At 39.9% G+C, this 27,381-nt stretch overlaps 2 protein-coding genes and 1 long non-coding RNA gene across 3 annotated transcripts; 1 reads left to right on the forward strand and 2 right to left on the reverse strand.

The window, feature by feature from the left end:
• Positions 1 to 644: 644 nt before the first annotated feature.
• LOC148415775 (uncharacterized) lies at positions 645 to 3,374 on the forward strand. Its single transcript, XR_015867307.1, has 2 exons — positions 645 to 1,226; positions 1,291 to 3,374. It is a non-coding gene; the product is annotated as an uncharacterized LOC148415775 (long non-coding RNA).
• Positions 3,375 to 3,957: 583 nt separating this feature from the next.
• On the reverse strand, positions 3,958 to 4,374 carry LOC148415776 (histone H2A-like). Its single transcript, XM_088427270.1, has one exon. It carries the CDS (start codon positions 4,372 to 4,374, stop codon positions 3,958 to 3,960), a length of 417 nt encoding a protein of 138 aa, XP_088283396.1.
• An 11,097-nt stretch (positions 4,375 to 15,471) lies between these two features.
• Positions 15,472 to 27,298, reverse strand: bmp16 (bone morphogenetic protein 16). The gene is made up of 3 exons (XM_088428246.1): positions 26,996 to 27,298; positions 20,255 to 20,628; positions 15,472 to 18,604 (listed from the first exon to the last, which is right to left on the reverse strand). The coding sequence occupies exons 2-3, from the start codon at positions 20,619 to 20,621 to the stop codon at positions 17,649 to 17,651; spliced, it is 1,323 nt and encodes a 440-aa protein (XP_088284372.1). The 5' UTR covers positions 20,622 to 20,628; positions 26,996 to 27,298; the 3' UTR covers positions 15,472 to 17,648.
• Between the last annotated feature and the right edge of the window lie 83 nt (positions 27,299 to 27,381).

Raw genomic sequence — 27,381 nt, forward strand, 5'->3', positions numbered from 1 at the left:
AGTGAGAAGACAAACAAAGTAAAAAGACGCATAGACTGACGTATGCTCAGCTACAAAAAAAAATAAAATAAAAATACAAATACAAAAAAATAAAGGAAATAATGCAACGATTGCCTAGGAAATTTACCATTCCACCCTCCCCAAAATCTGAGTTTTTGCATCTTCAGATTCACTAGATTAAGTACCGTATATATGATAATGTAAAAAAAAGCAATTGCGTACCCCCCCCCCCCGCCTTTTTTCTTTCTTTTCTAAAAACACAAAGAACAAGTCACACAGGCACAATCCTTTCATTTCAAGAATCGAATGATCGGTTCAGCTAAGGAAGTCACATCTATTTTTAGACGAGAAACTTTTTTAATGATGGATTTTTTTTATTCATTTGTGTTTGTTTTATTGTCTGAGGGTGCAACAATCTTTACCCTTTAGGCCTGTTTGGAATCTGATCTGACCTTAAAATCACCTTTATGTACTCATCCCCACAATGCCAACAAAGCACAAAAATTAAAGTGTGTACTTCAGCTCTTACATAATGATTTAATGTAATTTAATACAATTCGCTTGTGTTCTGAATGTGATTGGATTGAGTTTCTGTTCAATGCAGTGGGGGATCTACGTCTAGAGCAGTGGTTTTCAAAGTGGGCGGTACCGCCCCTCGGGGGGTGGTGTGAACTTTCAGGGGGGCGCTGACGAATAAACAGGCGAATGGGGGGCGTTGAAATAGTGAAGGGGGGCGATTGAGCAATTACATTGAAATGTGACGTTGGTGTTTGTAGAAAGACCGGAAAAATTGATTGTCTGTAATAAAAAGTCGACAAAAAACAAGCTTTATTGAAACAAGAAACGTTGTCTGCTCGAGCGCTCACGAGCAGCGCGCATATACCGTATATCACTAACTGTCGCGAGTTTATCGTCGATGCAGGCGACTGGGGAAACTACCACCATCCAGTCAGCCGCAGAGGAGCACACAATAGCGCGCCGGCAACGCTTAACCACAGACGTATGCGCACAGCGACCGGCTTAATGCATCAGCTATCAATTTTTATGATTCGAGGTGAACTGCGCATTGGTCTATTTAAAGAAACGAAATTAGCGAATAATATCTGAGGCGCCTGTCTTCTATTTATTTAAGCTTCTCTCCAGATGCAAGTCAGTTTTTATAGCTGCCAGAAAGCAACTATACGTGCGCGATTTTCTCATCATCACGACAGAAATCATTTTAGACGGTAAGCTCAATGCTATCTAAAAACGAAATTTTTTGGCTCTAAAAACAGTTTGCATTTTTTTCAGGGATAACCATGGCAGCTTCAGGAACATCGAAAAAGAAGTGCAGGCAATACTCTGTAGAGTACTTGAAGTATGGATTTATACAATCACCGACCAATCCGCAACAACCCATGTGCTTGGTTTGTGAGAAAAACTTTTCAAATGAAGCAATGAAGCCGTCTAGGCTCCTCGAACATTTACAGAAGATTCATCCCAATAAATCCGGTAAAACATTGGCGTTCTTTCAAACTCTTCGAGATCAATTTCTGAAGCGAAAAACAATGAATATGTTTATTTCCTCATCGAAAAATTCAGATGACGGTCTGAAGGCTTCTTACAACATTTCTTTGCTGATAGCGAAAGCCGGCAAGTCCCACACTATCGGAGAAGACTTGATTCTGCCTGCAGTTAAAGAGGTTATTAAAACAGTTTTGCACAAATCTCCTGAACAAATCATAAAATCGATTCCTCTCAGTGACAACTCAGTTCAACGAAGAGTGGACAAAATGGCTGAAAACGTCGAAGAGACTCTCTGTAAGATGTTGATGACAACTGAGTTTAGTTTGCAATTGGACGAATCCACTCTTCCGGGAAATCAATCACTACTTCTTGCATATGTACGCTTCATCAAGGATGGATCTTTGTGTCACGAATTATTGTTTGCACGTCTCCTGGAAACAGATACCAAAGGAGAATCACTGTACCGAGCTGTGGAGGACTATTTCCAGGGAAAAAGCATTCCACTTATAAACATCATCTCATGTGCTACAGATGGCGCCCCGTCCATGGTTGGTCGCCACCGTGGATTTCTAAGTTATTTGAAGAAAGCTGTTCCGGAAGTCCTCACAGTTCACTGTGTGATCCATCGACAACACTTAGTGGCAAAGAATTTGAGTGAGAAGCTAAATAAATCCTTATCTATTGTGATTACTGCAGTCAACAAAATCAAAGCAAATGCTCTCAATTCTCGACTGTTCCATCAGCTGTGTATTGAAAATGACGAAGATTTTCAATGCCTGCTTCTCCATACAGAAGTTAGGTGGTTGTCAAAAGGTAACTGTTTAAAAAGGTTTTACACACTGTTTAACAGTGTTCTGGATTTTTTTCAAGAACCCAATCCTGAGCTTTACGACAAACTGAAATCGAGTAAGACAGATATTGCTTACCTCACTGAAATGTTTTACAAATTCAATGAAGTGAATTTGCAGCTGCAAGGTGATGAGACTTCGTTAATCAAAGCCAAGTCCGTCCTCTCAGCATTCCTCTCAAAATTACAGCTCTACAGCAGAAACCTTGGACGACGCGAATTCCGTCAGTTTCCTTGTTTGTCTAACTTGGAGAAGGAAACGGGAGTGAAGGACGATGACATTGCCGTGTACTGCGCTCATTTAGCAGAACTCTACAGAGATATGTCAGTCAGATTTAACGACATATTTTCTCTTGAAATCCCTGATTGGGTGATCGATCCGTTCACTGAACCCAGCACAGAAGTGCCAACCCATCTAGAAGAGGAACTTGTAAGTTTGCAAAATGATGAGGATCTGAAACCAAAGTTCAAAACCTCTTACCAAGCCTTTTGGATGCAAACAGCGATCCCAAAACGCTATCCAACCCTATGGAAAGCCATCAAGTTGTTTTTCATTGCTTTTCCGACTTCCTACCTGGTTGAAAGGGGGTTCAGCGCTGTGACAAGGCTCCTCACCAAACAAAGAAACAAACTTAACATCACAGAGCGCGGTGATCTGAGACTGCTCCTGACAAACCTTCATCCTGATGTTGACAGTCTGATTGCAATGCACCAAACCCACCCATCTCATTAGGCAGGACAGTTGTTAATGGTTACTCGTTCAGTTTTACAATTTATTTCAAGTTCAGTTCAAGGTGTTGTAATTGAAGAATAAATGATAACCTTTTTTGTTTATTAAAATTGTTTTTTTTAGTCTTCAAACTGTTTGTGATTGATGAATCAACCAATTCTTGAGACATTTAGCAATATAGTCGTTCTAGCGTTCGTTGGAAAGGGGTAAAGAGGGGGCGTTGGCATTTTGGCCCGGCGGTGAAGGGGGCGGTGGCCAAAAAAGTTTGAAAATCACTGGTCTAGAGGAATACAGGGCTGATGGTAACCCAAAGTTTAGCAACAATATTCACAACTTATATATAAACCAAATATGCTAACTTTAATATAAAATATATATATATATATATATATATATATATATACACACAAGTCGAAGTAGCACTTACATCTTACGATTTTTCTGTATGCGGCCAAAACAGTTTTTTCCACCCACGATCTAAATATTTCTATGCAAGCAAAGAAAACAGAAAATCGAATGAACCAGCAGGTGGTAGTACAGACCTAAGTTTCAGCCGCAAATCTGACAGTGTGAAAGTAGTTAAAGTACAACAAACAATTGAATTGCCTTTTCAGTGTTCATGCCAATACGCATTTATACGGGACCCCTCTGGTCCCAATGGTATTAGTTTTTGTTTTTGTAGACCCTTCACACAACCAAATCACTTAGTGTTGGGACCCTTCTCTCCATTGACAGTTTGCAGTCCAGGTCTGAAAGTACACCAGGCTGCCATAAACTGAGCAACAGTCACATTAAGGTAATTTCGTATGGCTTACAAAGGAAACCGACCGTATTTAGTTAAACTTTTATTTAGATATTAAAAACAGCACAACTCTTAAAAGTCTTGCGACTGAACATCTTTAGCAATGCCCTGCTCTCTGACAATTGTCTTCTTGGGAAGGAGTGCAGCATGTATATTTGGGATCACTCCACCATCTGAAAGTGTGACTCCAGACAGCAGCTTTCCGAGTTCGTCGTCATTCCTCACCGCCAGCAGAATATGGCGAGGGGCGATGCGGTGCTTCTTGTTTTCGTGGCAGGCGTTGCCAGCCAGCTCCAAGATCTCGGCACAGAGATACTCCAAAACGGCAGCCAGGTAGATCGGTGCGCCGGTGCCCACACGCTGGGCGTAGTTGCCCTTTTTGAGCAACCTGTGTATGCGGCCTACTGGCAAGGTAAGGCCGGCCCGCACAGATTTCGAAACTGTAGAGGATTTGGGCTCAGGGGTAGATTTCTTTCCACGGCCAGACATTTTCAGGCATTCGGATTTTCCTGCACATATAAAAAAATAAATAATTGCATTTGCACTCTTGTTGCACTAAGTTTACAGACCAACGTGCAAAGTACTTAGATTTCACTTGTCCCTTAATGGTCATTGCAGCGTTCATTTTAGCTACATAATTACCACTGCACTTAAGATTTTGATGGGTTGTATTATAAAACAAGCTTTCACTCATTCTAAAAACGATACCAGAGGTTTTAAACCATTTAGCCTACAACAGGTGATGGCAAAAATCCAAACTGCTCCGATTTTTGCAGTTTAGCCATCAGAGGCCTAAGTTGAGAATGAATGTCCATCATATATGTGTTGAAGGCTACAACACATATAATGTCCATCATATGTGTGTTGTAGTTTACAACACTTATATGATGGACATTCATTCTCAACTAAGGCCTATTTCAAGAATCCCACCCTAAAAGTCAACAAGCAATACAACTATCCCCGAAGTCAAAAACAATGATTTGCCAATGTTCCGATGCAACATACCTATTGCAGGAGGTCTGAAAGAGATAAGCGCTTAATGCTGTTCTTCATCAGGTGCTTTTATTCCAGATCAGCACCCTCGTGTTTGATTGACGACACCTGCCTCTCGCTCATTGTCAATCATCCGAACTGGCTCAGAAACGATTAGCATTCAGTAGGTGGCAGTAATTTAGCATTATGTTGTTTACCAAAATGTCACAAGAACATTGACTATATTGATATTCATATCTTTCATCTAAACAATGTAGTTGAAAGTATGTAGTAGCTCCATAAGCAAAACATACATTTTTTGATAGATAGATAGATAGATAGATAGATAGATAGATAGACAGACAGACAGACAGACAGACAGACAGACAGACAGACAGACAGACAGACAGACAGACAGACAGACAGACAGACAGACATCCAATCTGCCCAAGGACGCCCTACTGGGGAAGGTCCTCTCTTAATTTGTCTTCTGGCTACTCTGTGATTGGCCCTTTGCCATGTTTTTAAATGAATACGTGCAGTCCAAATGTCTCTCTGTGTTCTCCATGTCTCATTGTCACACTGGATGGGCGGAGTGCATTGGGAGACTCATTGTTGCACTGTAGCAGTAGGAAGGAATTTAAACTGCATGAGTCTCCTCTTGTGAGGTTAAAACAGAAATCTTGACCAATCTGTAACTTTTTCTTCACATTTTTAAAAATCCGTTTGTAAAGGGAAAGTCATGTAAAAAAAAAAAAAGGTTTTACAATGTGGTGTTTTATGTGCCCGCATTAGTCTAATCATGGTCATTTGAATGATATTGAACTTGTTTATAATGAATTAAGCAGTAAAATCCACCAGTTTGACCAGAATGAAAAGGACATGACAGTTGTTCGTGGCATAGGTATGACTAATCATGGCTCACCTATTTCGGAGTTTAGTGGTGTATTCGCAAACTAAGATGCAATAATATAGTGTGATGTTTCTTATTATAAACAAGATACAAAATTTTTTCTTTGGAATGGCCTGGAACAGACTTGGCATAACATTCATTTCAAATAGGTAAGAACAACCAAAGTATAATACAACTAATACTAAGATAGTGAATTAGTGTAAGCTTTTTTTTTAATTATTCTGAGGCTTGCCTTCAATGAATTTTGTCCCTGGTAGCCCGTTGGATTGCTTTTGTTGGGGGTTCATTTTCGTGTTGCCTCATTGTTGTGCGACCTTTGCGAGCTGTAGCTTTGCTTCACATCATGAGATCATTCGTAGTTTATCTGCAGTACCATTTCTGGTGCTTTAAGTGTTGTTTGTCGCCATGTTTTGATTTCTCTGTGTTGCTGCCTTTCAGCTACGCCTCCACCGCCATCTCTAATGGATACTTATTTTCATGTCCCCATCGCGCCTCATCACAGGCGTTTTCTTTCGCATCACATAAAAGAAGCTGCCACTGGCAGTTCCGGGGAGCACCCAGAAGCCCGAAAGCATGTGTAATGACATCAACAATTTAGTGAGGCAAGAAAGAGTGAACTTCGGGTTCGTCACGTCCCTGTCCGATCGGACAACATCGAACTGTGTGTAGTTCATCTAGCTCTCATCCGCTGTGACATACATAACTCTCAAATTGTCGCTTTGCCTGCCACATCCTGCGCTTAGGGGAGGAAAAAAAAAGAAAAGCCCTCTTTGTTTATTAGCAACAGTTGTTGCGAACACTGAGTTTTGCTGCTGCTGAGTGACAAGATGAGATGACAAGTAGACCGGACAAAATTTGTCAAGCGATCCCATCATATGGTCCAACTCAAGACTGAAGGAAAAAGCAGATGCCAAACTCTCAAGAAAAATGTCTTGTAATCCAAAATACATTTGGTATCTGTCTGCATGTCTCACAAGGTGGACTCTTTAGACTTCTTTTGCCTTCCCTCTCCGGAGTTATAAATTTGAAAGCGTCAGTTTTTACGAGGATTGTGTTGCTTCTTGTAGTCTTTTCTCGGCTTTATGGACATGTATCGCGGTGTTGAAGACCAGTACAGATGAGAGTTTGTGAGACAATTGGATGCTGAGCAACAAAGTCAAAGTTCAAAACTGAACGCAGATGAACTCGCTTTCTTTCTTTCTCTCTTTGTGTATGTATTTCTCCCTTTGTGTGTGTGATATGACATCATTATCATAACTAGAATAAACTAGTCAATTTCACTTTAAATGTATTTTTAATACATTTAATACATTTTAATACATTTACAATAAGGAATAATTTTCATCACATAGAGCGCATATGATAGGAGACAGAACAGTGTCGCTTTCTTCAAATCAGCGTTTTATTTCAGACATATCCATCAAAAGCTCTTCATACATTCTTGGGCGTTGTTTTGTTCCCATCTAAGGTAAAGTCATATAAAATGTCTCAGTTTTCGGAAGTAGTACTTCCTGTTCTTACTATTTTAGTAAGTTCTGGGCAGCGGATGAGTCAAGAATAGAAGATTCTTTTTTTTCCACTCCAAACCTCCTTCCCGGTGTGGTCAATATCCCTCTAAACCTTTCTCCTTGTCGCTGGTACTGCGCCAGATGTGATGGCTACCATATGGCGGCACCCCCAATTTGATCACCAGCGTGGACCTTGGGAGACGTAAAAGGCCGGGGCTGGATTTGGCACCGAGCTTGAGCGTGTGGGGTTTGACCAGAAGAAGGACATCATCACATCATTAGAGAGATGAAGGACAAAGAGGTTTTCCATCATTCTGCCTTCTATCCCACCTGTACACTACTACCGCCCCTCCCTGCCACTATGCTAACCCATCTGTTTTTCTCCTCTTCCTTTTCGCTCCCCTTTAGTTTTAAATCCATTAGAGTGAAACCTCAAAAGTGGAGCAGAATACTCTTGATTGACCTCTAATTTAAAAAAGAAAGCTAAGTGAATTATTACCATATTCTTTTTTTTCTTTTACCATTTCATGTAATATTTTTCTATTCCATTGTGCAACTAAATTACAAAGAAAAGTTAATTATTCTTAAAAAGAAAAAAAGGTACTTTGAGTGTGTTGCAACTCATTTACCTACTGATGATGTAGCATTAGAACCAAAGGGGGCTTCAGCACCTTGCTTTGAGACACTTAGACATGGGCACAATGGTTGGGGAATTGGACCCACAACTGCTTGGTTTATTTAAAGGTTACAGTGGGCTGGCATGGTTTCGTGGTAAACACTAAGCCATGCCAGCCCACTGTAACTGTTTTGACCCAAGCTTTTGGGATCGCGATCAAGATGATGGATGGATGTTTCGCTGTCGGCCAGCATGGACCGATGCCATGAAGCCACACGGTGAGAGGTGCGGCTTCAGTAAATGAGATGTTTCATTTTCTCATTAGAAATATCGGTAACATAAAACTCATACTGAATAAGAAATCAAATCACAAACACGCCAAATATAATTTATATGCGCATATATCTCTGTGGAATGCACAACATGTTCTAGGTCCTTCAAAAAAAATCTATGAATTCACTTGACATGGTTTTCAATGTATGCAAATCATACTATATTATGCCTGGAGTACACTCATACACGTCTTCATATGAATTCCCACATGTATGTGATGTGTATGAGGGAGTTTCCTGTTCCCAGCCCTCCTGCTTCCTTGAGAACGGCGACGTAGAGGAAGTGGCAGTCCTGGCACGAGTCTCTTCCCAAGTGGACTCCACCCGCAGAGGTGGGTCTCCATTAAAAAAAAAAAAACTGGACTGTGGACTATGTTTCGTGAATGGTTGTTTTCCAGACCTAGCTCTCCTCTCCTCGTAACACGACAAGCCGAGCCAGCCACCCTGCTCGCTAATACACACCATATATTGCTCGATTTCACAGCTGGACTTTTGTCCAAACATCTCTATTCTTTTGACGTGAGGAATTCCCGAGCCATCACACAGGATGTTATGACATGATTTCTGTTCCGTATGACACATGAAAAAATATTCCTTTGAGCCAAAGAATACTTCATTTCAAGTTACATTTATGAGATAACAAGTGTTAAAGTTCAACAAGTGGAGGACTTGTGTACATGGAAGAAACATGACAGACTAGAGATGCTATTGGAATTCATAATTTAGGGAGCATAAATTTGCTATTAAACCCACTGAAAACGGGCTAAACATGAATCAAATTCAGATGACGTCACAATGCTACTCCATGCAATTTTCAAATTGTACAGTCCATATATTATTGTTCCATGAAACATAAAACGTAAAAGTGACAAAACCACAGTTCTGATCTTTACTACTGTAATCTGATTCCCTTTACTGATTTATGTTTTGTACTACACATTTTGGTGCATTATTGTTGTAATCTGATAAATGATTTACTGTTTTATGTTCTTGACAGATTTTGGAGGTGCATTATCGTTTGAAATCTGTTTCATGACTTCAAATTTTTATGATTTGACCACGCTTTTTGGTTAGGTGATGCCGGGAGGTGGATGCTAATGACCTCACAGAAAAGGCTTTGTTTTTGTTGGTTGACACTTGATTATTTTTTTTTCAGATTTAGACTAAGCTGTAACTCATATAAACGCTGTAAAAAAAATAAAAAAAAATTGTTGAAAGTTGATCTAGGTATACTTATACAATTTTTATAGATAATCCTGTTTATAGTCAGCGTGTTGAGTGGGGCTGGGAGCGCAAAAAGCTTTCGCTTTCCTGGGGGGGCTTGGCAAAATATAATTGAGAAGCGCTGCATTATGGTCAACAGTTTTGAGTCACTTTTTTGAACACGTTTTTGAACACTTCAGTCATGTTCATTCAGTCATTTCAGTGTGTATGGTCAGAAGCCTGTATGTATGTACCCTGTAATCGGCATCAAACAGTTCAGGGTGTAGTAACTAATAAAATTAAAAAAAAAAAAGAAATAAAGAATGGAAAACTTTGGAAATTTGCAATTAAACAAAAAAAATGCTTAAAAGTATCGTAAAATGTGATTTTCAATTCACAATAACAGGCTGCGAGCAAGTGGAATGCAAGGAATGTTTATACAACCTGTTTTTTGCATGTGCTTCTCAGAAACACAATCCACATGTGTCTTTTTCGCTCAATAACACACAATACCAGTTCATAAAAGCATCCTATAATTGCTTCCATGCATTATTCTATCAGAAGGCATCTTCAAAACACGTCTGGGAGGGACACCTGCTATGGTGCTCATTGTTTCCACAACAGCATTTGACGGTACGCCGTGAGCACCCAGATGGCCTCTTCGTGGCCGAAGTCCATGTACATGTGAGCACTCTAAACGCAAACACACACACACACACACACACACACACCTGATGTTGACTCAGTGCAGGTTTTGGGAAATTGCAAAAACATGTGGCTTCTCTTTTATATAGGAGCTGGATGTAGTTGCGATGAATTATAGAGCTTACTTAGACTGGTATACGTGTGGTCTCTCAGGGGTATCAGCTTATCAGTTCATTCTCAGACAGGACAAGTCATTTTATATGTCTATTTTTCATAGTGCTGCTGGGAACACACACATACACATTGATGGGTAATGGTGACACACACAGACATAAAAAAGCACAGTTGGAAGTCCCCTCCACAATAAAATAACATCCTATAGTCATTTTGCTTGTTTCTCTCCCTCTTCTTTCATTTTCTTTCAAAATTGTGCTCTGATGACTTTGACCTTTTCCTCCCAATGTTTATGAAGGCGCCAGGTGGGTACAAACGCAAATGTTTTATCACATTTACAGAAAATGTGAAGATGTAACAAACACCACCCTGTGCTGTCACACATTACACATACCAGACACTCAATACACGAACATTTCCATCCTTTAATTAAAGACAAAACAGGTAAGAAGCCAAACACATGAAAAGCATATTCATGTAAGCTGATTATGGCCGCAACTCATGCTGAGTCATTAGATATGACCAACCCATTAGCTAGTTAATTTTACACACTTATTTGTTGACACCCATGTCACTCACCAGATCTCATCGATTAAAACCATACACACAAAACATCTTAGATCCGTCTTTGAAAATGTGAGGATCGCAACCCTAAGTAGATAAAAAATAGACCAACCACAAAAGTCTTCCATCTGCTGATTTGTGTATCTGATGTGAGTGCCAAGACAGACTTTGTACTGGAAATATTGTCGAAAATTGACTGAATTTGCACATGGATGTTAAGTGCTTTTTGTCGCAAAATACAGAACATTTTTACTGTTGACAACTGACTGCTGTACTGTACAATGAATTGTGGATGGCTGTCGGTCCAATTCATGTCATAAGCTACACATCACATCACGGCTCACTTACTGGCCTGTTGATGACCTCTGGCCTTCCTGCTCCATTATCTAACCTCTTCACTATCCAAAAGCTGACACTCACTTCCTCTTCTTCTAACAACCCATCCCTTACTCTCCCTCACTCTCTCGCTCTATGTCACTCTCGCCCTTCCATCTCATCCGACAGTAACGCCTTACGTCACTCCCTATGTACCAGGAAGTAGCATGCTGATTTTTAGTACTGTAGAGTGTTTGACATTTGTCTGGCAAGGAATATATATATATATATATATATATATATATAAGTATAAGTGTATCTATATATAAGTAGAGTTCAGACGTATTTAACTTTTAGGTTAAATGCATTAATTTGAATTTAAATACAATACATACAATTTTTCAGGAATGCTCCATTTGTTTTCAAAGATTTATTAAGGTGCAGTTTTTATTTTTTGAGGTGGTGAGCGGAGTAAAAACTTGATATCTACTACAGTATCGAATATCAAAATGGTTCTTTCATAAGTTGTGGTGTTTGCTAAGCGACAGCACCAACACTCATCGTCCGACGAGGCTCAGTGTTGGTGGCAAACGCTTCCTTTTTGGACATCAGACATTGTAGCTAACCCCTTAAGTACACTAAATTGCAGTTTGATACGTATGTGTGTCACACCATAAAATGAGAGAGTCCCAGATCGCTGCGGCAGATGTCAATGTCTCCACCAGTTGCGCTCTGCCGTGGAGCCCAGTCACATAAAACAAACAGCGGCCCATTCTGAAAGCGAACAAGAACAAGCAGACTGAGGCAGGTGTAGCGAGTCAGGCCGTCAATCAAGCCCAGCGCGAGCCAGAAAGCCTCTTTGACGATCCAAGAAGCAGGTTGTGATTGACTGCAGCATCTCGCTGGACATGAACGCGAGTAGCAGAGAAAGATCGCGACCAACATTCCTCATACAAACAGCCTTTCCCAGCCAGCTTCCCTTCATCCTATTCTTGTAAAAGTTCATGGATGAAAAATGATGTTTTTGCAGGTGTCTATCAATTTGGTGCATTCCACCTTTTGCTTGCCTGAACAGCTGTATTTTGTGTGGAAACTGAGAAGAGGGTCAGTGACTGAAGCCTCAGTTTCTTATTCGCTGTTGGAAGGGTATCATTACTTTTAGATGAAAAAAAAGCTTTCAAATAACCACTATTCAGGTTGAAGAATAAGTCAAATTCAAATCGACATCACAATGTAGTACAGTATAATTTTTTTACATTGTATAAATTTGACTGAAAACAGAAAGCGCAGTATTTCACTTTCAGTTTTACACTTTGTTGATTATTTTTGTGGACAAATATTTAATAATTATTAAGTTATTTCTGTTTGATAACAAAGCTCTTCCGTGATCCAAAGGAGGACACTTAATGTTGATAATTTTTTTTGTGGACCAATACAAGTGAAGTTTAAACGGTTCTAAAGCTATGCCTTTTTTTTTTAAACGCAAAAATGCTTTGCATTGGTTAAAGGTTGAGAACCACTGCTGTAAATTGTTAGATTTTTCAAAGTTAAAATTTGGTTAGCCAAATACAGACGTTATTTTGGCTAACCCTAAATAGTGTTTTGCTTCTATGTCCACCAAATGCCAAATCCGAATCTGAACAGCAGGACACTTATTTGTCATGTTTCTGTTGTTGTTGTTTCCGATTAATGTCGTAAGATGACCTGGGCAATGATGCTATTAAGCTAGCAAAATGTGCCTTGGCTCAGTGAAAGTGCTGAAATACTGTCTAAAAGGGTGGGATACTTTGAATCCTCCTTTTGCCGGTCCATGGAATTAACTGGTCAAAACAGTATGATAACATCTGTTTTAAGGAGCCCCCAAAATGTTGAACCACGCCCGTGTTTGAGGTGGACAATCACAGCAGGCCCACCCTGCCGGCGGCTACTTCCACAGATTGCTCGCTTGCATAAGTGCTTGGAGACAACCATCTCGACATCTTTTCAACATCTGGCCAAAGTTCCGATTGGATTTCAGTACACACCTGAGACCTCTTGCTTCCATTTGAAGCTAAGTTGTAGGGGTGTTCCCATTGATGAGTACAATTTTCCATATTAGGCAATGTTTTTGTCCAAATGCGTGTTCCCGCTCTACATTCTACAGTCTGTCTGTCACTAACAGTTAAGTCAATAAGACAAGAAATGCAGCGAATGGGACAAAATGACTTCTTCTCCAGATGTTTACCACCATGATGGTCGGAGTCTCCGCTAAATTAACGGTTCGCAAGTGGTGGCCAGGTCTCTTCTCACAGGACAGCTTCCATCAAAGAATTTACAGCCCGTCTCGCATCTAATCAGACAAAAAAGCGAAGCAGCAAATCGAACGGGAGATGTTTTGACACAATTGTGGCAATTTACAGCTTGAACACCCCTCCTGGTTCAGGGAGGATGACTTGAGATGATACAAATAGGCGGTACAGTAGTATTTTTTTATTCTGGGTGGCGTGAATGCTTCCATAGAAATGACTCGATGTGCATTTTTATAATCTCTTTCAAAATGTAATGACATTTTCCTTGGTCCATGCACTATGTCAACAAAGAGAAAGAGGAAATAAACATTTGAAAGAGAGTGGAAGGAACGAGGAGGGATAAGGCCTGGCATAAAGATTAGAGTTGCACTTGAAACATCTGCAAAGTCGTCCCGGCCCAAGCCAGCTAGCGCTTCCCGACAGGTTTGCGTGTCTGAGCTCACTGTTTCCCCTCTTTTTCACCTCTCACTCCCCCGTTTGCGCTCCATTTCCTCTGTTTTCTACGTCATCGTTGGAGTCTGCATCCACAAGCATCCGTCCGCACCTGAAGATAATATTTTTCACCGATTGACCATATACAGACCAAAGGTTTACTTCTAGCCAAATGTTCTTTTGGGCCAAAAAGTAAACTTTTGTTGGACAAATGCGTTATTACTCTATATCACAATTACATCCATTAATTGTTTGTATTCTACGGTACATTACGGTGCAAGCCTGATTTAATCCTTGTGGAGTATTTTGACCATTTTTTAGTCATTTTCTTCTCGATCATTCTCACAGTATCTTAGCTAAGGGATGGCACACTCCTTTTTGTGGCCGTGCCATGAAATTTGACATGTTGTTGGGAAATTTCAACTACAGTATTTAGCAAGGAAGAGTACCTGCCAATTTGAAGGGGTGTTGACATTAGCTTAGCATCTGCCAGTTACGCAGTAAGCGTAAAAGGACCATGTTTGTTGTATTGACCCATATATATATATATATATATATATATATATATATATATATATATATATATATATATATATATATATATATATATATATATATAACTTTTTCTTTTTTAGTTTATTTTTAGTTTTTTGGTGTTTTTGTATCTGAGGCAGCTGAGAGTAACTGAGGTCAAAAAAGAAAGTGCTAACTTCATGGCTCGTGAAGGTAATTTACTGTTGTGTGTCATTATTCTTTCATTTTAATATATTTGACTCATGAACACATGAGACCTTTCCCCAATGAGTATGTTAAATCAAGATTGTTTTGATTTTTAGTGTCCAATAAAATCATCATGAGATCACTCTAGTTTTTTTATGTGTTGGTGGTGTGAGTTACCGTGTCATGATAATCGCTGTATTAAATCCACTAAGCTGAACAAGTGGGAGAATTTATGATTAATCAGCTTTAAAAGGATACTTAGAGTGTTTATAGGATTTAAAATATGTCACATTTAACATTTTCTTAAAAGTTTAAAGTGCATTTGCATGATGGTAAAAAAATATATTGTCTGACATTTGAGTACGTGTGCGTGTGTGTGTTCGTGTGTGAGTCGATGCAATGCCCCCGAACCTGAACGCCACTGATTGTATTGCGCTTTACTTTACACACACACATGCTCAAATTGTTGAATTTGTTTTGTGTGATTATTTTATGTGTTTCAATATAACATCCATCTTATATTTTTAATTTATTGAAAATATTTTTTATGTTTGATTTATTTTCAATTTGAACAAATGTTCAGCGCTACAGGGCTCGTAAAAGCCGGACAAACGGACTCAGAGACAGCTTTTTCTCCAGAGCTATAAACCCTCTGAATAACAAACTAACTGTAAACTTCTTTTACAGTTTACAGTAACTCTCAATTACTTTTCATTTTTGTGCCCGAATCAGGGAATCTCATTCTTTTTGTTTGTGTTTTAGTCATTTATTATCTTTATTGTGAACTTCACACTATATCATTTTATTTGAACAAGTGTGTCTGACAGGTGTCTGAAGTTTGGGTAGTAAAAATTCTAACTTTAGATCACAGATGACACCTAACAGAAAAATCTCACAAACTCACTTCTGTATATTTTCTTTATTGGGAGTCATATTCTGAACATTTTACAAGCTGCTGTTGTGTTGATGTTTTCACACAGAGAGAAGAGAATGCGACACTGGAAAAACAATGAGCAGAGAACACGTTGTTTTGAAAGGCACAAAAAAGTGTCATCATGATTTTTCTTTGCATTTGGCACATGCAGACAGCGAACGAGACTTCACTTCAGCGGCAGCGACAACACACACACACACACGCACGCAAACATACACTTACACACTTGCATTAGGGGTTGTACAACTCCAGATTTTTTAAGTCGACGCGAATGTGATAAAAGTCTAGTGGACATCAACTTATTGCTAATGACGTCATCAACATTTTTTCAATACAGGAATTATGTGATATTAAAACATTCCATGTTGTTGGCACACTGTTGTCTGGATTATTAGCCGTAACTAAAAATGGAGAGTCACTTTGTGGTGCTGCCCTCTTCTTCGCCGCTAGTCCTGTGGTCCCAATGCTACAAATATTTTAAGACTATCGGAATCTGTCAGAATAACCAAAGCAAGTGAGGCTAACTGTTTTTCTCACCGTTTTATTTCTGTACACTCGTACTCGCCTCGTTGGCTGGACATTTCATTGCTCCACAGAAGGTACAGTCCAGGGTCATTTTGGAATAGCAACTAATCAGTATTACTATGCCCTTTTAGCAACTATTCAACATAACCCACTAAATATAGGTGTGGAGTAGTTAAATTGATTTGGTGACTAGTCAAACAATCAGTTCAACTCCTATGAGTGACTAGTCAATCTCAAACTGTCATTTTAGCATGGCAAAGTTGTAGTTTTCAACTAATCCGTTCTACCCTATAAGTGGCTACCGTCGACTTGACTTATTGAATTACTATTTCAACCCCGTTTGTGGCTAGTCAATCTCACATTCTAACCGTCAGTTTGGAATGGCAAAGTTGACCTTTCAACTAATCGGTTCATACCCCTATTAGCGATTATTTGACATCATGCTCGACGCGTCATTTTTGAGACGACTCAACTAGTCTACACAACCCCAATAACACAAATGCCAACACACAGCATTGTTAGTGGACAGCACTTATGTTGTGAATGTTGCTCACTGACATAACGCACAAACAGGTAAAGCGAGTGTGAGTGTGCATCTTATCTTAAATATCACCAAGATTAAATACACCGCAACGCTGCAGCCTTTAAATACATTTTAAGTTAGCGAATGGCACGATGGCAGATTTATATGGCATCATCACGTACGATCATCTTCACGTCAGCAAAGAACGCTTTTCTTTTAAATAATCAGAACTATAGCGCTGTATTTTCTCTCAGCATTGTTGATGTGTGTTTTGTATTTAAATAGCTGGTGACATATAAGTGCTTTCAAGGGCAACCTCGGCCGTCCTCTTGGTACTTTTTTGTAAAGATGCTGCTGTTTATCGCACTTGTAAAATGATTTCAAAAAAATTAGGAGTGTTGTCCCGTTATTCCACTGCACGGTACCTGTTCATGGTTGACGCTTTTATTTCCCTGTTATTAGTGAACTACGACTGGTCAGCCACTATTTAAGACATAGAAGTGGGGTACACACATACTGATTTTTATTGAAGTTATTGAGGAATAGTAAAATTGAATTGTTGACTGGTCAATTAATCTGAATAAACACAATTTAACACGCCCGTCATCGTAAAATAATCACTATGGATAAAAGTACTCAAAAACATCTAATTTGTGAATAATCAACATCAAGCTTTATGAATGTCAATGTAGAGTCATTGAGTCAGCTTTTTGACTAATGTATTGAACCCTTATAAACGACTTTTGATTCGTCAATGTCATGTTTTGAACACTTGTGTGGAGAAATGAAGTAAACTAGTCAACTAATTGGATAGTTAACTTAGCTTACTTGTTGATTAGTAACTAGTTATGGTCAATGAAAATGAAACCCACACCTTTCACCACAGTCTTCTGAAAATCGGACCTTTGCTATTTTTGATTTCGTATCAGTATTCACATTGTTTCACTTTTATTTTCCACAGCTTGCGGTACCGTGCAGTGGAAAAGCGGCGCAATATTTTCAGACTTTTACGCTCAAGGCTGAGATTTCCCTCACTAAGAGAGCATGTAGTCGTTATCCCACCGTCGTCTTACTCCCCGGATGATTTCGGTTGAGCATGCTACCGGCACCCGCAGCCCTCCACCACCATGTCCTGGTAGTTCTTCAGCACCACGCGGTCCTGGGGGTCCAGGTAGAGCAGGGCGATGGGGCTGAGCGAGGTGGGCACGCAGCAGGCACGGGGCACGGCGCCATTGACCGTATGGACCAGGGTCTGCACCATGGCGTGGCTCGAGGAATTCATGTGGTCGGCCAGAGGGTAGTGGCACTCGCCCCGGCAGAAGAAGGCGTCGTAGCCGCTGGGGGCGATGATCCACTTGTGCCAGCCCACGTCGTTAAAATCCACGTAGAGGGGATGGCGTCGGCAGCGGTTGCGGGAGAGCAGCTTGAGCTTGGCCGCGCGACCGCCGTTTCTTTTCACCCTTCCCATTTGCCCTCCCCAGTCCGGCGTTTTATACGTTTTATCCCGGCCCCACTTTTGGTCTCTATTCCTGCTCTTCCTGGGCACCCCGCTGAGGCTCCTCCTGCCGTGTTTGACCAAAGGATCGCCGCGCCCGTCGTGACTATAGGTCACCAATAGGGGCCTCTCCTGAGCCCAGGTGTTCTCATCCTGCCCCACAGACCTGGTCACCCTCAGGTGAGGCCCCTTAGGTCGCTCCCCTTCCCCCCAAGCAGTGCTGTTCTCTGATACCACCTCTAGGAGGAAACCAAGGTGGTCCGCTCCGTTCAGAGCCAAATCCAAGAGCTCTGCCTTCAGGCTGAACGCCTCCCAAAGTTTGTCGGTTGGATTACCTTGAGGCTCAGCGTCAAGGAGTCTGGTCTCTAGCAGGGTGGGTCGGGGGTCTTGCCGGTACCCGGAAAGGTACAGGTTCAGTCTGTGGGTTCTGGGGCCCAGGGAGGTGGTCCTAGCGGTACGTAGTAGCCGGAGCTCTGCCGAGAGCACCTTCTCATCCAGGGGGATGGAGGAGATGTTGAAGGCGATGTGTGCCCATTTCTGGTCCTCCGCTGTGAGAGGCTCTAGGAGAACAGAAAATCAATAGAAGTCGTAAAAAATGTTCTTTACAGTAATATGGTCTATGTGGCCCTATAAGTATAAACATGTCTGATTAAGGTTTTGTTTATGTAACATGAATCAAGCAACAAAATACACCTGTTTTTATCAGTTATAGGAGGCGGCCATTTTGTCATTTGCTGTCCACTGAAAATGACATCACAGTTGCTTGGGGCACAGGTAACAAACGACCAATCGTGGCTGCGCTTGCAAATGTCACATGACCAAAATCAGAAAACATTTGAGTTGATATCAAGTGGCAAAATGGCTGCCCCCTGAGATGGACAAAAACAAATGGAACTTGTTGCTTTCATTCAGATTCAAATGCAATGTTAAACAGAATGCAGTGTTTAGACTTCTGGAGGAAAAAAAAGAGCATTTTATTGCCAAGAAAACTTTGACTTGACTTCAACTTTACAAACACTACCTCACTATTTAACGTATCGAGTTTGGAAACAGTTGTTTATCTCGGAAAAACAAATGAGACAGATTCTCCGTTGCAATATTGAACTGGCTGCAAAGCTCAGTTGAACAAAGCAAAATAAAGCACAAACAAATACTGTATAATAAACTCTAAAATATGATATATGTAAACATTTACATGATACAGTTCAAAACAACATGGTGAATAGAAAGGCTAAAAACAGGCGCAGAAACTATGTACAATATCAGCTAACCACACCATAGCCAAAGAAAATGCTCAATAATGCCCAAAAAAATTAAATAATGCAAAAATGCTAATAAAAAATACATCATGAGGTATGTGCATCAACATCCCAAGTGTACAGCATACTGATTTCGTTAATCAGTTATGCAAAAATTAGCTATCATTGTAAGGCTGTTACCACTGACTATTTCTGTACTCAATCAAATATGCCATTGACTAATTGAATAATCAGATTGAATTTTGCTAAGGGTGTATTCACATTTTTTCCTCAGCTACTCTTTATTTATCATATATTGGTTGCCATTTGGTATTGTTTAGCATTTTCAAAGTAAAAGCTTTTTGATGCAAATGTCATAATTTGTTTAAACATAAAGTATAATTAGCCTATATTCTTGAAGGACTACAAAATTCATGACCAATGAAAGGCAGAAATCAGTTGAATGAGTGAGTTTAAGTTGAAAAATGGCTCCACACAAAAACTGGATTATTAAACATGTTGTTGATCATTTGATATTAATTGTCTATTAATCAATTAGTTTTGACAGCTCTAATTCATAGCTTGGACTTGCTTTAACGTCACGATTGGGTATTTAGTAACATGTTTGGTAAAACACACATCTAGCATTCTGCTTGTGAGAAAACCTCAGTTTTAGCCCAATCCTTATGCTGCTCATCAATTACTAACGGATTTGGGGTTGGCCTGAGTCTCTGTGTACTGCATACATGCATGTATACACGTACTCCAGCATCAAGCCATCTAATCTGCTGTGAGCATTCTTGAACTATATGCCATGTTTTGATTGTTAAACGAGACTTGTCAAAGATATCTGCGTCATAAAGTAGATTTCTATATAACCAAGGCTGCGCTGATAATAGCGAACATACAAACAGAGTGCTTGGCTAAAGGTTCTTTGCTCGCTGTCATTTGGACACTGGTAAATTTTCTTACCGGTGTGGTGAAAGCTGCGAATGGTGTTGGCTTGCTGCACATGCTGGCTGGGGAAGCTGAAGGCGGGGTCCTCCAGCAGGTGGTACTGCTGCTGGTGGAAGCGGTACAGATCCATGAGGTACCGAGGGATGGGCACGCCGGGCCGAGGGTTGGGCTGCGACTGCAGGCCCAGGCGGCTCAGCAGGAGACTTTGGATGGTCTGAGCTAGGCCGGGCTCCAAGGTGGACCCGGTCGGCGGGGCCTCCGAAGTGGCGGGGGATGCGCCTGAGAGCCTGCCATTGTCGACCTCGCCGGTGTCAGCTTTGCCACCGGACGAGGATTGAGGTAGCAGCAGGACCATGAGGAGCAAGAGGTTAGCAAGGAGCATGGTGTACCTAAAATGAGGAAGGAGACAGCGCTGAAGTCAGGAAGGACCCATTATTTAATTAAAAATTAAACTTAAGAGTCTGCATTGATTTTCTCTCACTTCTAAATAGCATCAAGCAATAAAAAAATAAATAAATATTGCACTCATGATTTGCAATGAGAGGTGACAGCAAGATGAGCTCTCCCCACCCCTCCATGTTTGTGTGTGTATGTGTGTCTGCGCGGGAACATGACCACAAACTGGGAGGTCACACCATTACGACCACGGTTAACAGCATACCATCATGACACAGGTGTTAATAAGTCAACCGGTCATTAAAGAGCTTACAGGCCTCCTGAGGTGAGATGGTAGAAAAAAAAGGTCAAATAATATAAATCAAACCACATCTGACGCACATAAAAAAGCGTTGGTTCTGTCTAAGATCTGTCTCCTCTGTCCAGGGACGGAGCTACATTGTGACCAGGCCAGAAATTTTTTATATCTGTTTTTTCTGCCGTTTCTACATGCATACAGTATTCTTATAACCCTTGATAACTCCCACTTATTTATATTAACTGCATACATACATATAAAGTTACATGATAAAATTACGATGATTGTTTTTCATGTCTATTCCCCTGTGTCTGTCCCAATGATATTTAGTAAGGAAAAACACCCACCCGTATATTTGTGTGTGTATGAAAATAAACTAATGCTAATACTAAAATGAACACTTTACAAAAATGAAGCATTTTTCAAACTACATATCAACATACCTGTTCAAAATTAAAACATAATTTAAAAAAAGATCCAGATAAAATATAATGAAATATCCAAAACTATCATAACCCTGGTCTGCCCTCCTTTATCGCTTTACGAGGCGTCATACGATTAACTCCAAGATAAGCGAGGCATTTTGGACCTGAGCCAACATATAATGACGTTGTAATGGCTCGCTAATCTGGTCACACTGTCAGAAATGGGGTTGCAGGTGTGACCGTATCTGTTTATGCTTTTATGCGTACGTGATTGCGTATGGCAATGTGGGTTCAAAGGGCACGAGAAAAGTACCGTGGGATTGTCACGGCCCGTCCATTACAATGTGACAGTCGGACCCACCCAGTCGGGATGATTTTACCTGAGGCGAAGGTAGAACAGGGCAATTAAAGACCAAACGCACCTCCCCGGTTGCTAAAAGCTTATTGAGGACAAGCAAAAGAGAGCTTTCCTGTACTTTCGTCACCTACTAAAAGACACTGAGAGGTTCAAAGGTTCACATGGCAGAGGCGAGGCACTAACAGCTTGTTCAAGAGAGATACAAAAAAAGTACTGAGAATATAGCTGTAATGTTACCAGGAAAATAGTCAACTTCACTCATAATATCACATGATAGTAGTTTTATGACAACATTTCTTAATATTATGAACAAAAAACTATGATCTTTTCAAATGAAGCAAAATGAAAATCAAAAAATTCAAAATTCTACAAAATCCTTTGTGGTAATATGCCAAGAAAATGTATTAATATTAAAAGAATAAAAATAGTTTCCTGAGAATGAAGTAATCATTTTACAAGAATAATGTTGTAGATACAACAAAATGAGATGTAAAATACGACATCAAGCTCATGTACTTATTCACCGACTTATTATCATTATTTTAATATTAGTGTAAAGGAGTGTCTGAAAATAACTGGCACTAAATGAGTTAACGAAGTAAGTAATCAAGGAGGGGCCAGTACTGACACCCGGCTCGGAATCTGGCTAATACCTAGCCTTATTTCAAGGTATTGGTACTTGTGGCGCCAGACATTAGCACTATCGGTCACTCTCTTGGAGCACCTTCATGATCACAAACTAGAAAGAACTAATTAGAAGAATAGAAAATGTCATTAATGGTAGTATCGGTACTTGGTAAAGATATTCATTACTACTCAAGAGTTGAGTATTGGCATTTGTCTCCAAAAAGTGAACATGAACATTCCTAGTGGTAAAGGAAAATCTAGTAAGTCATGTCCCAAAAGCCATCACATCATGTGAATAAAGTTGTAATGCCACTAGAATGAAGTGGCAAATTTTACGCGAAAATGACAAATGACAACAAATGTCAAATATTTGAAAAACAAAACTGTAAGAGGGTTAGTACAATGTCATAACCCTAAAGTGAAGGAATAATTTTCTGTGACAAAGTGTATATGTGCAAAACTCATTGGATGCCCTTTCACAGTGCATATGGACAATGACCCTTGACCCCAAACATATTATGAAAGCAAAGTTGTTTTCTTAAGGTAAAGAAGTAGACTGTTATGCAACAGCCAAGTCTATCACCTGAATTGACCATCTGTGATGTCATTTTCAGCCAATAGCAAGTGGCAAAATGCCCCCCCCCTAAAATGGATGAAAACAGGTGGTTTTCCGACCTAATTCATAGCCCAGTAAAAAAGCAATCCCAAGGGGGCCGGGGATGACCCCAGGAAAAAAAAAACAACATTGTTTTTGTCATGTGAAGTGTAATTGAAATAAGAATTTTAAGAATCTTTTTTTTTTTTATTCCAGGCATTTTGATACACTTGGTTATTTTTTTCGGTTTTGGACTAAGCTGTAACCCATATAAATGCTATCTATACAAGTTGATGTTCCATTGAGATTAAAAGAAAAAAAAATGTTATGAATGTTCGTGGTCTAAGTTGAAATAAAGTTCCTTAAGGTTGCGTCCGTCGTAAGACATATTAGATGTGACCTGACCTTCCTGAGCAGCAGACAGTACAGTAATAAACTCCCATCCTCTCTTTTTATCTGTTTATTTCAACATGTCTTTTCCTCTTCCTCCTTCACCAAAAGCGTGTCTTTTTTACCTCAATGGCTTCTTTTTCGCCCTCAATCCCCCTCCCTCTATTTCATTCTTTTTTTTTTCCAAAGTCTTACATGAATGGTGTTTTTGCGGAAGAGTGTGGTACATGGACGGCCCCTAGTGTCACTGCAGCTGGCTGATTTATCCGCCGCCGCTGTCTTCATGTTACGCCTGGTCCTCAACTTTCCTTTCCTGTTGCTCTTCCCGTGTTTCTTTTCCCAAATTCCTCCTCTCTCTCTCTCTCTCTCTCTCTCTCTTTCTCGCCCTTTCTCTCTCTCTCTTTCAGACTTCTCAGTCCCACCTCTACAGCTTGCTCGATGTGGTTCTTTGGATTATGCTGCATGACAGCAAAGAATTCCATTTGCTTAAAATTGAGCTGCTGACAACTAGAGTGGGCTAATGTCTTTTTAGTCATTTTTCATATCTTTCGTTTTAGAGACAGCCTTTCACTGCACTCGGCACTTTTCCGGACTAGAGGCAGCAGAGTACGAACTGCAAGTGATCAGTGTTTGTAATCGACACGTATAAATCACATCTTTGTCCACAGAAAACGGCCAATCATGATTGGTGATATTTGGACTGAGATCACTATTGCGATCAAATTTTTAAAAATGTTCTAATCCCATTTTGTTTCATTTCTTCCAAGATGTTACGGAAGGCGCTAGCCTTAAATATGTTGTGGTTAAGGGTTCAAAAACATAATATCAAATATCTCAACCCAAAATCATGATTTTTTTTTCTTCTTTGCAGTCCCTATCTTTCAAATTGCATTTTTTACAAAATGACAAAAATGGAGGTACCCACTTCATGTTCCCAATGGCTCACTGTCATGTTGGATTCCATAGTGAGCACATTAAAAAACACCTTTTATCAGAAGCAAAATTGGTTCCAGGTACAGCAAAAAACTTTTTTTTGGCATTCATTTTCATGTATTTGCTCATATGGGGATACATGATAGATTTTATACTGTATGGGTCTTGTGATGGACCCTGATGTTTATTATACAGCCAAGTCATGCACACTATAAACCAAAGCACACATTCATTCGGATAACAACTCCAAAAAACAATTGTATGCCCACACAACACTTCAACAACACTGGTTTGAAAGCATTTGAACCCCACAACTATTCATTTAAAGATATAATTGATTATCTGTTCTTGATGAACAATTACTGTATTTTGCTACTTGTAAAGCTAAATACTTTTGGAGGTGGTACTCGGTTTCAACCGTTTCCATTCCATTGACGTACAGTGTCAAGGTGCATTGTGGTGAACGGGTGAGAGCTCCCTCTTACGACAAGCTTGGGTGGAAATATTGACGTATCTTGCTGGTGGCTGCGAATGTCACACCATGTCTGACAGCTCGGCCCTATGTGAAAAACACAAGACCGCCTGCTTTTTGCATTAATAACGCGCTCGGCGGCGGCGGCAGCAGCCTCACGACGTGCTCGCTCAATTACCTGCTGTTCTTTGAACTCATAATGGGAACACTATTCAGGTAGCTTATAGAGCACTGGAGTTTGAATTGAGCAACTGCTGTGTTTGTATGCATGTGTGTGTGTGTGCGTGTGTGTTTTCCCCAGTGTGGCTAATGTCTTCTGCAGTACATTTCAAGACCAATGGGCGTATTTTGACTCCTCAAGCAGCCCTGAATGTCATCTGTGAAAATACCACTGGTGACAGAAGTCAATAGATTTGAACAAATTCATATTTTTAATACACATTTGGACCACAGTCAAAAGGGGAAGTCAAATTGTGAATTTTCTTCACAATCATGTGTTTTATGCGACACCGCTCATGGAAACCTGGAATTGTGGTTATTATTAGGTTTGCGGAGTATGAATTAAGCTGCAAAATCTATACATTTTTGTCCACTTTGCCAGTTTCATTCGACTGAAAAAGACATCACCAATCATGATTTACCTGTTCTGCTGTTGGTCATGTGACATTAGCAAGCTGAGACATGATTAGTTTTTACCCAAGCCCTTAGCAATTGCGATGTCATTTTCAGTGGACGCCAAGTGGCAAAATGGCCACCTCTTGAACGGTATAAAAAGGGGTGGATTCTGCTGCTTAATTTCACAAACGCAATGAAAAATTACAATTCTGTGTTTAGACTGGTGGGGTGCACAGAACATATTATTGTCAAGAAAATTTTAGCCTTGACTTCACCTTTAAGTTGTAAAGTCAACAGGAGATTAATTGTGTCATAACTGCTGTGTTGTCACTTAGCTGACCTCATTTATTGAGATGCAAAATGGGGTCATTTGTTCTCAAAATGCACACCTCAGAACAGTTTATTCAAACATATTTAATTTGGTGTCAAAACATTCCCCAATATTTGATTTAGTTTGACCCAACCTTCTGGCTTATTATCAAACAAAAGTACCTACTTTGTGTCACACCCATAATGAAGTTATTTTTAACCCAACAGTTTTTAGAGTGTGATGTAAATTTGTATGTTAAATCGTATACGTTCCGTTTCTGTGGGGTATGCATGCAGTGGCTGTTGAGGGCCCTGAAAAGTGTTTTGTAAAGAAGTAAAAAGTCTTTGTAAAGGGTTGTCATGGGTTTAACCCAAAAACAACTAAGAGCAACCATGATATATGTAACCACTAAAGTTAGGGGTAGCCTTGTAATCATTGTGAGACATAACCACACAGGCGCAGCACAATAAATTAAAATATTATGGGGGGAAAAAAATTTCATTTCAGCACTGCAGTCCAAGTCAAAAAGTGAAACATATACTTTCATGACACACACAGTGAAAAAATTCATGTAAGCCAGCAGTGTTTAAGCAACAATCTAATTTATTTATAATAGTGCCTCTAAAAAGTACTGCATGTTCCCATTCTATGTATTTAATTCATTTGTTTCAGAAAAAAAATCCAATAATATATTTCATTTAGTAGTATCATTTATTTGTGAAATGGAAATACAAAAAATAAACCTTGCTAGAATATTCTGATGCAGTGATTCAGGGTTACCCCAGTGCCCAAACACAGTTCAGTTGTATTTAACTTTTGAGTGCAACTTTACCATATTTGGGGACAGTGTTAATGTTGAAACTGTAACAAAATGTTACACTGACTTGCAGTAATCTTATTTTCATGAACACTAAGATGTAATACTATAAATGATAATTTTGGTCACTATGGTGATACTTGGAGTGATCAGTAATGTTTTTTTAGGTGGTACTTTGTGCAAAGGTTTTGAGAATTGCCGTTCCAATGTAAGAGATGCAATTGCGAAAGTTGAATGACAATAAATGCTGCTAATGAATTTCTGTACTTGTATGTAATAAATGTAAATTCTGTTATTGTAGCACCTTCGATGTAGTAATAGAATGTTTATAAAACCATCAACAAATCTTGGTGTGTTCGGAAAATACTTGCTACATAAATATGATTCCGATTTAAAAGTAATACTATAGCTAGTTAAATTGAAGTTGGACAATGGGTTAAAGAAAAAAACTGCTTGGCAACAAAACTCCTATATTTGCCTCTGAGATTTACATGCATGCTTATGTGTGTGTAGTCCTCACCTCCAGGTGTGTTGTGATGTACGCAGTGTCCATGGCTTATCTTTGAGCTCCAGTGTTCCGATCCCTCGGTTCTCCCTCCTGCTCCTTTGGACAAATTGGATTGTGTCAAGTCTTGTATGGACTTTTCTTACTTCTCTTAACTAGAGTGAGTATCTGTTTGTGTCATATAAATACACTATGTCTATGCTGCCTAATACTCCCTCCATGTTGTATCCAAAGGTACACTTTCCACCTGCGGGTGCTGCTTAAAACACAGTGCAGGTGCTAATTGTGTGTGCATGCAAAGAAGCTGTGTGTGAGTGAATGAATCAACTCCCCGTTGGACCTCAACCCTCTTACTATATTGTCCCGCTCCCTTCCTTTGCTGTCCCCTCCCCCTTTCCCTC

The sequence above is a fragment of the Hippichthys cyanospilos genome, chromosome 11 (assembly GCF_059441005.1).
Source record: "Hippichthys cyanospilos isolate Australia breed blue-spotted pipefish chromosome 11, RoL_Hcya_1.0, whole genome shotgun sequence".
In the NCBI taxonomy this organism is placed as follows: Eukaryota; Metazoa; Chordata; class Actinopteri; order Syngnathiformes; family Syngnathidae; genus Hippichthys; species Hippichthys cyanospilos.

Excerpts from the sequence above, each read along its gene's own strand:
- LOC148415776 (XM_088427270.1), bottom strand. The coding sequence starts at position 4,374 with ATGTCTGGCCGTGGAAAGAAATCTACCCCTGAGCCCAAATCCTCTACA.
- bmp16 (XM_088428246.1), bottom strand. The coding sequence starts at position 20,621 with ATGCTCCTTGCTAACCTCTTGCTCCTCATGGTCCTGCTGCTACCTCAA. Across the intron at positions 18,605-20,254 it reads TCGCAGCTTTCACCACACCG|AGCCTCTCACAGCGGAGGAC; the intron begins GTAAGAAAATTT and ends CTGTTCTCCTAG.